Source organism: Antechinus flavipes, chromosome 2 (assembly GCF_016432865.1).
Source record: "Antechinus flavipes isolate AdamAnt ecotype Samford, QLD, Australia chromosome 2, AdamAnt_v2, whole genome shotgun sequence".
In the NCBI taxonomy this organism is placed as follows: Eukaryota; Metazoa; Chordata; class Mammalia; order Dasyuromorphia; family Dasyuridae; genus Antechinus; species Antechinus flavipes.
Window position 1 is genome coordinate 132,667,542 of NC_067399.1, and position 12,718 is coordinate 132,680,259.

The 12,718-nt window shown below is 38.7% G+C and overlaps 2 protein-coding genes across 3 annotated transcripts in view; one reads left to right on the top strand and one right to left on the bottom strand.

Annotated features, from left to right (window-relative positions):
* Nucleotides 1-287: 287 nt before the first annotated feature.
* TM2D2 (TM2 domain containing 2) lies at nucleotides 288-10,753 on the bottom strand. Of its 2 annotated transcripts, XM_051975559.1 has the most exons (5): nucleotides 10,381-10,753; nucleotides 8,003-8,090; nucleotides 2,535-2,650; nucleotides 978-1,206; nucleotides 288-858 (listed from the first exon to the last, which is right to left on the bottom strand). In XM_051975559.1, exons 1-4 carry the CDS (start codon nucleotides 10,611-10,613, stop codon nucleotides 993-995), a joined length of 651 nt encoding a protein of 216 aa, XP_051831519.1. In that variant the 5' UTR covers nucleotides 10,614-10,753; the 3' UTR covers nucleotides 288-858; nucleotides 978-992. The 2 variants fall into 2 exon arrangements, with proteins under 2 accessions (XP_051831519.1, XP_051831518.1); XM_051975558.1 differs by having other exon boundaries at nucleotides 288-1,206; nucleotides 10,381-10,752.
* Nucleotides 10,754-10,894: 141 nt separating this feature from the next.
* The window catches only part of ADAM9 (ADAM metallopeptidase domain 9), a 95,287-nt gene continuing 93,463 nt past the window's right edge, over nucleotides 10,895-12,718 (top strand). Inside the window, exon 1 of the mRNA XM_051975555.1 lies at nucleotides 10,895-11,187. Coding sequence (XP_051831515.1) covers nucleotides 11,082-11,187 — 106 coding nt within the window. The 5' untranslated portion in view covers nucleotides 10,895-11,081. The remainder of the gene's footprint in view (nucleotides 11,188-12,718) is intronic.

Sequence of the window (12,718 nt, forward strand, 5' to 3'; positions counted from 1 at the left end):
GTTTTAATTTGCTTTGTTTTGTTTTGTAGGCTAAGCACATTGCTTAGAACAGTTTAGATGCTTAATAAATGCTTGTTGAATGGAAAATCCTAGTGGAGAAACCTATTTTTCATTCCTAGTATATGAAAATTCTCAATCTATATAACCTCCCTAGTCATGAATTTTCATTTTAGTTATTTATGGAAAAGCCTTTTATACAAAAAGCAATTCTTCTTTATTAAGTCCAGAATTTTAGAGGGAAATTGCTGCCAAGAGAAATGTCTGATCTCAGATACATCACTCAGACATCTCTTTAAAAACATTTTAATGAAATCATCAGTACACAGGAGATATTACCCTGGGGCATAATAGTGACACCCTGAGGGGTATGCACAGAAGTTTGGCATTTCCTGGTTCTAATAATCCAACTGAACTAGAGGCTTCACCTTGCTTGTTCAAATGACAATATACCTGTACAATTTCTCCATTTGGCCAAACATTTCATGGAACATAAAAATTAAGTCAGAGTTTCAGTCTTCATTAAAAGCTACTTCAGTTTCCACCTTTTGCTCAAGACAGATTTTTAATGGTCGATGTTACCTCAGGTATCTTGTAGTGCTCAGATTATGATAGTCCTGGCACATTCTAAAAAAGGTTCATTTTATTCATGATATTTCAATACACATTCCAAAAGACCGAAGGCATCATACTGTAGAGGGAAGGCATGCAAAAAGGTATAGAAATCCTCTTGCTGCTTATGTCTGAACAAGCAAACTTATGCCTTCTTTTCTGTAGATAGTTGATTTTTCCGGAGTATTACATTTCCAGACTGCAACTGGCTTTCACATCTAAAGTCCAACAACACTGCTCCAACAGATTCTAAAAAGGGTAAAACATCAACTTAGTCTGAGACTGAGATGGTGAAAGAAATTGCAGTTTGTACAGACAAGGTCAGTAGAGAAAGGTCATTTGCTTTCCCATGCCGCACCAACTCTCACCAAGTCTAGTTCTCTTCAGTAAACAGTACACCAATTGCTGCCATCACTAGGCATCAGTCTTCCAGTAATAAGCAAAATAAGGTCAACAAACCACCAGATTCCAAGTCCTCCAAGGGTCAGCAATTTCCCTACTGCTGTACCCGTATGTCCCAAACAGAAGCGATCAACTCCAAAACATCCCAGGAAGAAGGAGTAGAGCAAAGTGGTTATGAAGTAGTGTCCAGTGTACCTAGAAAAAAATTAAAAGAAATGTTTTTTACTAGATGAAAGTTAAGATGTTTTCAGTCTAAATGAAATCACAGAAAGATAAGTCTTATGCTGTAATAAAATAATTAACTTTGGTTCCCTCTGGTGGAGGCCAAAGAAATTATCTATAAACTTAAAGAAAACTCTTCCCATTACAATATTATGAAATTATTAGTTCAGATAGTTACTGGCTTCTGTTGAATTAAAATGCATAGGTAATTATGGATGTAGGGCTTTCTATAGTTCCGAGCTTTTGAACAGTATTTATTCTAGGAAGGCTTGTCATGCCCTAGTCTAATTTCTCTAAGGGCTCTGAATTATTATAATTTTTCAGGTTACTCTGTGATAATAACTGCTACAAAATGTTCATTTACAGGGCCTTCTCTCCACAATACAATGCAATATCACTAACTGCCAGTAACTAACAGTTACTGAAACTGCTCTACTATTAAGCCATAAATAAATTCATTCACTATTTTGCTTTAGGACCCAGGGGTCCTCAAACTTTTTAAATAGGGGGCCAGTTCACTGTCCCTCAGACTGTTGGAGGGCCGGACTATAGTAAAAAGGAAAACTTTGTTTTGTGGGCCTTTAACTAAAGAAACTTCATAGCCCTGGGTAAGGGGGATAATTGTCCTGCGCTGCCCGCATCTGGCCCACGGGCCATAATTTGAGGATCCCTGCTTTAGGCTGTAGGATGTTTAGATTCTGAGACTTATTTTTTCTATTTAAATATAAATAAAATGAACTTCAGTGCAGAGAAACCTGCTTCTTCTTTAGCTTCCTTCTCTATTATAAGGACTATTTGGATAGGACTTATATCTATTAAACTCCTACAGTTAGAAGGGGCCTTAGAAGTCACCTATTACACAGCTTTCATTTTATAGCAAAAGAAAGTTTCAAAGAGGAAGAATGGTTAAAACTGTTATATAGGTCATAAACTCAGAGTTGGAAGAGACTTAAGAAAGAAATTGTCCCTCTCACTTTATAAATGAGAAAGGAAACTGAAGCTCAGAAAACAAAAGGACTTGCTGAAAGTCCCAGACATAGCAAGCAGAAGTACTGAAGTCTTCTAACTTCAAATCCTATGTTCTGTACTTCACTTAGTGATAGAGCTGGGACTACAGCCTCTGACTCACTAATTCCCAGAGATCTTTTCTTCCTCTACCCTATTGGTCAAAGTTAAGTTGTATACCAAAAGAGCTATATTTAATTTTCAAAACTCAAGTTAATGGGAGAGTTGGGCTAAGTAATGACACACTAAAAACAGGGAGAAACAGAAGAACTCCAAACTTTCAAGGTAACACTCACTTTATACATGGTTTATTGTCTCGTAAGAAGGATCTAGAGCCGGCACATTCAATTCCATCCAGGGCATAGCATTGTACTGAAGTGTGTTCCACATCATTGTAGGCTTGGCCACCAAACTATGGAACCAAAAAAAACTTATCAAAGTTTTAAAACAGTAATTATTCTCACTGTATTAAGCTGGAAGATGCTAACTCACGCTCTAATTTCTCTCAGATCTATCTTATGTGTCTTGTATTTTTTTGTTTTCAATTATTTAGCTTTCCAAAGTTGCTCAGGGAATTAAATTAACACTTCAATAATATACAGAAAGTATAAGAAACAATATAAATAAATGCTATTAATTTAATATAATGGTAAAAATGACTAATATTAAATATTTTTAGAAAAATGAATAGACTAAGGAGTATTTATGAATTTGCCACTTAACAACTATTTGAGATATCCATATTTTACATAAAGACACAGGAAATCATGGAAGAACAGAGCTGAATGGATCTCAAGGGATCATCTGATCCAATGCTATGTTTAAGCATATGAATTTTATATCAGTTGAACTGACAATATTTTGTCAGTCCTAGAAATTAATTTCAAGAAATATTTATAAAGTACTTGATATATAGGTGGTAATGTGCTACATATTGCAGATACAAAGCAAAAACCCAAAGAATTCCTTCTCTTCAGGGACTTACAGTCGTTGGAAAGAGTTCAACATATACACAAATTAACACAGGGTTCATCTGAAGAGTCTTGACATCAAAGCTGGGAAAAAATGAGGATGGGGCAAACAATAAAAGCTAATCCTTATATGGCACTTTTTACATGGACACTAGGTAAGCACTTTTCAATTACTATCTGATTTGATTCTCACAAAAACTCTGGAAGATAAATGTTATTATTACTCCCATTTGAAAATTGAGGAAAAGGAGGAAAACCAGTTAAAATGAGTCACTCTAGGTCTCATAGGTAGCAAATGTCTAAATCCAGATTTGAACTCAGGTTTTCCTGGTTCCATGTCTAGCATCACCTAGCTACCTAATATCTGCAAAAACATAATCAATCTAGAGAAAAAGATTTGTGGAATATAAAGAAACCTAATTCCACTAGATCAGGAACATTTTCAAGAAAATAACTGGTAGGTACTGGATGTGGCAAGCAAGTGGTGAACTGGATAAGTGGCGAAGTGGATAGAGCAATGGGCTTAGAATTAGGAAGACTCATTTTCCTGAATTCAAATCCAGCATCAGACACTTACTAGCTTCATGACCTTATACAATTTATTTAAATGTTTGCTTCCTCATCTATAAAATGAGCTGGAGAAGGAAATGTTGAAACCACATCAGTATCTTTGCCAAGAAAACACCAAAATGAAGTAATATAGAATCAGACAATTGAAATGATAAAACAACAAAGATATAGCAAGCACTTAACACATAGAACAAAAAACTTTTTATTTTAACATACAGGAAAAGACTTGTTATTGATATGGAAATTATGTCTATGTCAATCTTTGTATACAGCAAGATCATTGTGATAGTTAAATTGACCATTAGTAAAAATTAAGAAGAAAGAATAATAAGAAAAACATAAGATGTGCAATTGGAACACCTGAACTACCTAAAGAATTGAAAATAAACCATGGAAATAGACAACAGAAATGCCATTGACATCAACCAAAACAACTTTATACAGAAATTTAAGTATTGTAAATTAATTGTCAAAACCAGGAGGTCAAAAGATCTCCCCCAAAAGAGCTTTAGTCAGAAAATATTTGACTAATTTATCAAAGAGAAATTTATAACAAAGGCAAAATATGGTTTGAATGGAAAACTCATTTGTAAAATCTAATGAAGAAGGGTTTTATAAATAAATTATAAACAGTATTGTTTCCAAATGAGAGAAGCAATAGAGGGTAAAATCAGTTTAAAGGAAGAATGGCAAGGTCTCCAATTAAGTCAAATCATTTCAAGGACATTTCAGGATAAAAATGGAAAGTGATCTACACATACAATAAAAATGAAAACTATCTCAAAAAAAGGTAACAAACCATTTTCTCCATTGAGAATAGAGGAATTACCACAGTTGGATTCTAACATCACAGTACAGAATGTGCTTAAAGAAGAGGCAGGAATATAATAAAAAAGAATAATGATGGGAAAAGCTGATGGAGTGGATTATATAAAAAGGCAACTCAGGTTGGAGACAACACAATTGTGAGAGCAATTAGGGACTAAATGCAAGACATCAAATGATCAAAGTTATCAAACATATAAGGAAAAACAAACTCAGATTTTATTCATCTCAATAAAAGTGACAGAGAACATCAAAAATTATTTACCTATATCCCCATTTTCCTATCTATTAAAAAATCTGTATGGGAGTTATCTATATATAAATCAGGAACATTTCTGATGAATTTATTATTAGGAACTAGGAACAGAAATCACATCTTTATTTCACAACTAATTGAATGACAGAAAAAATATAAGACCCTCTCTTGTACTGTTGATTATAAAAAAGTATTTGCTTTGGAAGAACAAAATTATTTCATAACAACACAGTGTCCATCCACACATCAAACCCATACAAGATTCAGTGAAAGGTATAACAACAGAAATAATTTCATTCAACCACTCTCTCATAATAAAACTAAGCAATGCACAAAAAAAGGAGAAGTATGCTTTCTAAAGTGCTAGCCATCATGGTAAAGAAGATCCAACAAACAGCTCAGGTCAAAGAGGAATTTCTTGGGGATGGTAAAGTTCTCCTGATGCTTATCTTTGTCATTTATATTGTGCTTACAAGTCCAAGAATACTGCAGAGGCACCTGGGTTAAATTTGTAATCATTCAAAATAGTTTGGCTTCTCCATCCATACAGGAAAGACAATTGGGATGAATATTGTTTGCCTATATTTTCAACATGTAATTAATTGGACAACTTTATAGTGTGTGTGTATGTGTGTAGATAAAGACTATCTCTATGTCTATAGTCTTATATGAAAGGCACTGGGGTACAGTAGAAAGAACACTGTACTTAGTAATCAGAAAGGTCTAATCTTGGACACTTATTTGCTGCAGATCCTGAGAAACTCACAACTTTTTTGGATCTCAGTTTCTTCATCTATAAAACAAGAGGGTTGGATTTGATCAGCACCAAGTTAGTTAATTTACATCTTTCTTGGGACAGATAATGCAGAAGGACAATGAGTTGGGCCCAGACAAGAGAAGAATCAGTGCAGAAGCTGCGAGTTTTCTCTGAAAGCTAAAGCACATTTTTAAAAATACAGATATCTAATGATGATGTTATATGGCAATGAGACATGGAGTAAATACAACTACCTTAAAAGAATTAAAAATAAGTACCACAGGGAACAAGATAACAGAGAAAAATCAGATGGAGAGAAATAGATAGTAATCATAATGTGAATGTGAAAAGGATCCATAAAATGTAAAAAAAGTAGATAGCAAAATGGTTTAGAAACCAGAATCCAATTATTAAAAAGAGAAAGATATACCTACATTTTAATAATAACGGACTGGAGCACAATCTATTATGCTTTAGCTAAAATAAAAGAGGCAGGAGTAGCAATCATGATCTCAGATAAAGCAAAAATAGACCTCATTAAAATAGATAATTAGGGTCCTACATTTTACTAAAAGTCAACATAGACAATGAAGTGATATAAAAAATTTTTATAGCAAGTTTCTCTGAGAAAGGCCTCATTTCTCATATATATAGGGAAATGAGCCAAATTTATAAATGTAAGAGCCATTGATAGATGGTAAAGGATATGAAGATATAGTTTTCAGAAGAGGAAATCAAAGCTCTGTATATAAAAATGTCTATTGACAAGAGAAATGCAAATTAAAACAATTCTGAGGTACCATCTCATACCTATTAGAGATGAAAAATGCTGGAGGGGATATGGGAAAAAGGTACATTATTAAACTGTTGGTGGAGTTATAAAATGGTATAACCATTATGGAAAGCAATTTGGAATTATGTCCAAAGGCATATCCTATAAAACTGTGCATATCTCTTGATCCAATAATGGCAGTACAAATACTAAAGTATCCCAAAGAAATCAAAGGAATAGGAAAAGGATCTAGATGTACAAAAGAATTTATAACAGCTCTTTGTAGTATCAAAGAACTGGAAATTAAGGGGATGCCCATCAATTGGGGAATGGTTGAATAAGTTGGGAGATCTAATTGTGTTGGAATACTATTGTGCTATAAGAAATAAGGGGGATGGTTTCAGAAAAAAAAAAAAAAACTTATATGAACTGATGCAGAGTGAAAGGAGTAAAATAGGAGATAATTGTAGATGATAACAATAATAATGTAGTGATAATCAATTGTAAAAGACTTAGCAACTCTGATCAGTACAATAATCTAAAAAAATTCTGAAGGACTTATAATGAAAAATGCTATCTATCTCCAGGGAAATAAACGATCAACTCTGAGTACACATTGAAGCATATTTTTTTCTCTTTTAAAAAAACTATCACATAGATATCAATTGAGAAATGCATATTGGGTGCAAGCAGATTGTAAATTATAAGTACTGAAGAATTAGGAAGAATAAAAGACATCAAGAAATTATGTTACCAAAAAAAAAAAAAATAGGAAGAGAGATGATAGAAGGACCAGCATGCTCCACTGCTATCTTCTCACTGTCAGGAAAAAGCAAGGAAAACTCCCAGCATATTGGATAACTCCTCCTAAAGGGAATTCGTGGCAGGACCTGGATAAAAGTCACATAGGATAGAGTGGCATGGTGGGCTCAGATTTGCACTGCTAGAAGGAACTCTCAAATACAGTAGATTATAGATTCATCTGAGTACTGAGAAAAAATATCTAACTATTCAAGGATTAATAATAGTACAAGTTCAAAAAATAACATTCAAAGAGAAAAAAACCTAATTGGTCAGATTATCCACCCTGAGTTTGAAGATCACAAGTATTTTTCGGAAGCTAATTTACAGTGTGAATGATTTCTCTTCTATTGTCTAAATTTATTGTCTTATCTGGAGAGTAAAATAACTTTTCTTTGAGCTTTTGTAAAAAGAACATTCATGTTCTGAATAATGTCTGACAATGGGATTTGAAAAAAAAAAATCAAAACGTTTCTCCTGATTTCAAGAAGTGAAAGGCAGAGCCAAATCAAAGTGAGGCTGGTTTTGATGTGTGGGCAACTTTTGCTAAAAAACTATACTTCTTTTAATAGAGGTTAAATGTCTTGCTTCACTTTACTTATAGCCCTTGGATTTGGGAATGTGTTCTATAGTAATATTTACTATAATAAAATTCTGTTACAAAAAATAATTTGGATACTCCCTTGATATCTTTTGTAACAGGATTTAAACTGCATTTTTTTCTTTCAAAAACAAGTTTTGAATGGAGGTGTCACACATTTGTGTGAGACTATTTAGAATATTCTATGAGGAATAGTTTATTAAAAACTCACCTTGACACACCCATAACCCATTTCATGAGAGGCAGTTGAATTTCCAACATGATCCACAGGGTCATCACATTTTATAAATTCATCAGGCCTGTAAACCACCAGTAAAATGAACATCATTAACAGATCGTTGTATATTGCTGTTTATCTTACATATTCCTTCAACCCAACTAAATAATGTAAATTTCCTCATTTTCCTCCAATCACAAACCTTTTTGTCAGTTAGACTGATCAAAGAGGGATCAGATATGTTCTTTTCAAAATGTTCTCTCATGATCTGAGAGTAGTGGACAAAGGTGGCAGAACTTCAGCAAATTATAATGATCTTTCAGGATAGCTATTTGGGATTTTCCTACTGGTCATCAAAAAGCTCTGTGATAAACTGACCTATGGAATCCTAAAATTAGAAGGAAGCTCATGCACTACATCATAGATCTAGAATCAGAAGGGAACTCTAATTTTATAGATGAGGAATAGAGGTCCAAGGTTTCAAAGACTTGTGCAAGGTCATATAGATAGTAATTGTCATCAGTAAGATTTGGCTCCAAGTCTTCCAAACATCCTCTACAACAACCTCAACAAGTGATTATCCAGCCTCTGCTTAAAGAATGACAAGGAACCTACTGACTCTAGAAGCTACTAAGTCCACTTTTGGACAGCTCTAATTATAGCTTGCAATTAATTAAATTAAAAATTATTATTAAATTATAGACTCCAAATTCTGCTTGAATTGAACAAATGAAAACCTTTCAAATATTTAAAGGCAACAACCTTATCCCTAAATTACTTTTTTCTTTGCAAAGAATAAAGCATGAGTTCCTTTAAATTTTAATGAAGAAATAAGGAAAAACATTACTTTGTAGCAGAAGGATTTAATAAATTTATTTTGAGATCAGAGAATTCCTAAATTATTTTTTACCATGTCACACATTCTTAGGTCTTTCAACCAATCCTCATGCCGTGGTTTTGAAGCCTCCATCAGTCCTGATTGCTTTCTTCTGGATAAGCTCTAGTTGGTTCATTTTTCTAGGCAATTAGGTGGAATATCAAATAGAGCACATTGGACTTGTGGAATCAGGAAGATTGTTCTCAGACATTTCTAACTGTCTGACCAGTAACCCCATTTAACCTCTTATTTGACTCAGTTTCCTTATCTGCAAAATGGAGATAAGAGGGTCTACCTCCTAGAGTTCTTGTAAGGATGAATGAGATGATGTTTGTAAAATGCTTAGCAAACCTAAAAGTGTCATACAACTACTACTTATTATCATACATGGTAACCAGAACTAGAGGAAATACTTAAGTTGTGGTCTGATCAGGGCAAGAATCAGTGGTACTACAACTCTCTCCATTATTCTTCTTTCATTATAATTTCAGATAAAATCAGCTTATGGGCTGCTATGCTAACTTCCACATGGATCTTGCAGTTTACAAAGACCTAGGAAACTTCAGTACAATTTGCTCTATGGTCACATATTCTCTATTTCATATGTATTTGCACAACTGATTTTTTGAATCTAAGTAAAACCTAGTACAATTTTTTTGCCTCCTTTGAATTGCCTCCTTTAGAGGCTTAACATAGATTTTATGCCTGAATCATCAGGGTTTTAGTATGAAAATAATCTCAATGTTATGGATTTGCCAGTTTTATTTTACCTCATCAGAATTTTTTTCACTAGATGGGATATTTCACTCGGTGTACTAGATGGAAACTTCTGTGTTTTACTAGACATCTTCATGAATTGTTGTGGCTTCCAAAATTCACCTCATCTGGTGGCTAATCACTCTTCAGGTGATCGGCTTTTCTGAAATCAGCTACACTGGCTCTCTGATAGAATCATCCAATTCCTCCTTTTGCCAGTACTCAAAACCTTTCAAATTCGAACCCTTCCAAGAACCCAGGGTGCCAGGAGAATGTGTAGGGGAGCAATGGAAGAGATAACCAGAAGTTTTAGGGATGGGGAGCAGGGAAGTTAAAAAAGATACGGAATCCATGATTCTACTTTATGACCCCTATGGGTAAGGACTTCTTTGGTAAGTTCAAATAGCTGCACACAATACTAGGCACCTAATACCGGGCTGACACACGGTAAAACCTAGAGGAAGTTTGACTTTTCACACAAGTCAGCCCTCCGCTGTTAGGTTCTCACCTGACTCTGCAGACCTATACGATGCACCAAGCCCCCTAATGCAAGGGACCCCACAACCTACTGCCGATAACCCCATCCTTCACCTGCCCTTCCTTGCCCGGGGCAAGAAAGCAGGTGGGGTCGATCGGATCACCCTCCTCCCCGAAAGCTGCGGGAGGACCCAGCAGGGTCCTGCGCATCCTTTTCCAGCCCGCGCTCGCTCCCTCGCCTCCCGAAGGCTGGGCCGCTTACAGAAAGGAGCACAAGACGACTGGGGAGCGGGGATCTGTATACGCCAGCATCTGCGTCTCTGGGCCCTCTAGGCGGGCCGTGCCCACAGATCCGGTGGCCACGGCCTCGGGCTCGGCCGTGGTGTTGTAAGACAAGCTCCGTGACACGCAGTGCAGCAGCAACAAGTTTCCCAGCAGCAGCGCCGCTTGACCGCACAGCAGCAGGTAGCTCACCGGAAAACCCCCCAACACCATCCTCCCGGGGGCACGTCGCCGTCACTCGGCCGGGATTAAAAATCCAGGCCCCGGCACAGCTGAGCCTGGAACTCTCGGCCTAGGCCTCCTCGCCGCAGCTGGTCGGCGCCGTACGACCCCGCCTTTTGCTGCGAGCGGGCCAATGAAAGCCCTCATTCGGTGCCCTCACGCCCCGCCTCTGGACTTTCCGGAGGTGGAGCCTAGTGATGGACATTCCCTCATTGGCCCTGGAGGAATCTTACGTGAAAAGGAAAAGCGGAGAAAGGAGGGGAGAGAAAGCGGTCAGGGTATGGGGCGTGGCCTTCTAAGTGGGAGGGGCGTTTTGTTCCCGGCTCTGTCCCACTGGGGCTTGGGATCAGGATTTGCGTGCGCGTGCGCGCGCTGGCTCTAGCGCTCCGGGCCGGGTCTGGAATGATGGAGGAAGCTGAGGCGACCAAGCAGTGAGCCGAGCCCGCGGAAAGAACCTGCATGGATTCGTCCTCCACGGGGCGCCGCCGGAGGCGGCGGCTGCTGCGGCTGCTGGGCTTGCTGCTGCTTGCCTGTCTGGGGCCGGCACTGGGAGCGGCGCAGGCAGGTGCGTGGCCTCTGTGGTCCCTTTTGGGGGATCCGGCTTGTTCCTCTCTTTCTCTGAGGGTGCAGGGGGCGCGGCGCGCTCTAGAGCCTGGGGAAGCGCTGCGTTTGGGCAGGCTTTGGGGTCGCTGGGCCGGAGCCATCCAGTCCCGATCTCTTCCCTCCATCCTCTGACTGTAACCCTCCCTTTGCACCGGGCTCTCGCTCCATTTTCTCGGGCTTGCACCCCTCGGTACCCTAGGCTCCCTATCCCACTTTCCCCCATCCCTCTGTACCCCAAACTTCCCTCCCTTTACCCCAAGCTTCCACCATTCTGTATCACGGGCTATCCCCTGACTTTACTCCAGGCTTCCACCCCTCTCTACCCCAAACTCTCCTCTCTTTACCCCAGGCTTCTGCCGCTCTACCTTGGGTTCCTCCCATCACTTTACTGGGAGCTTTACCCTGGGCTTCCACCTTTTTTACCTCGGGCTTTCCCCGACTTTACCCCAGACTTCTATTCCTCTGTGTACTGGGCCCACTCCACTTTAGCCCAGGCTCCCATTTCTCTATACACGGATCCCCCGACCCCCCCTTCCCAGCTTTACTCCAGACTTTCATTCCTCTGTACCCCGGGCTCCTCACATCCCTTTGCTAGAAGCTTTTACCCTGATCTCCTAACCCCTCTTTACTCCAGGCTTTCATCCTTCTGTACTCCGGGTTGCCCCCACTCTTTACCTGGCACTTTACCCCAGGCTTTCATTTCTTTGTATCTTGGGCTCCTCCCACCCATTTAGCCTGGGCTTTCCCCTCTTTCCTTTACCGTAGGATTCTACATCCTAGGGTACCCTGAGCTCCCCCCCGAAGCTCCCGCCTACTTTACTCCAGGCTGCCACTTTCTGTATCCGGGACTCCCCCATCCCGTTTACTCCCAGGTTTTCTTTCCTATGTACGGAAGGCTTACTTCTTTACCGGGCTCTTTATCCTGCGCTCCCCTATCTCCTTTTCCACTCTGTACCCCGGATTCCTCCCCTTTTACTTATGTCTCCCCTTACCCCCCTTTGCCCAGGATCCTGTCTTTTTTATCCCTCCAGCTCCTCCTCTTTTCCACCTTTTATTCTTTCCACCCCCCCCCCCCCCAATCTCCTTCCTATCCTTTCTAGTCCTGATCTCACATCATCTGAATTTTCAAGGTCAAACTCCAAAGCCTGTGACTTGAGTGTAAAACTATGTCTGGAAATTAGGAGACCTACCCCCACCCCTCCCCAACTGGGGTTAGTTTCGAAAGCAGAGTTCTGAGGATATAGTTGGTTCTGAGAGGTTCTGGAACTATAGATGGTGTTTTGGAGATGGATCTCCATACAAATTTACTAGTGTAGGATATTGGACACACTGGACTTTAGAATAATACTATATACTGGACCAGGTATAATTTACTTGGCTGTCCTTTGGCCTTAGTGTTTTTCTTTGGATTTTAAGTGTCCAGTTTCTGTAGTTCAGCAATCTTTTTTTTTCCCATAAATTGACTTTTGTCTTAGTTTGAGATCAGTCACCAC

Bases quoted from the DNA above. Each gene is read 5' to 3' on its own strand.
- TM2D2 (XM_051975559.1), bottom strand. From the start codon at position 10,613: ATGGTGTTGGGGGGTTTTCCGGTGAGCTACCTGCTGCTGTGCGGTCAA. The intron at 8,091-10,380 runs GTAAGCGGCCCA...GGTGGTTTACAG, and splicing joins GTCGTCTTGTGCTCCTTTCT to GCCTGATGAATTTATAAAAT. The intron at 2,651-8,002 runs GTGAGTTTTTAA...TTGGTTCCATAG, and splicing joins TGGGTTATGGGTGTGTCAAG to TTTGGTGGCCAAGCCTACAA.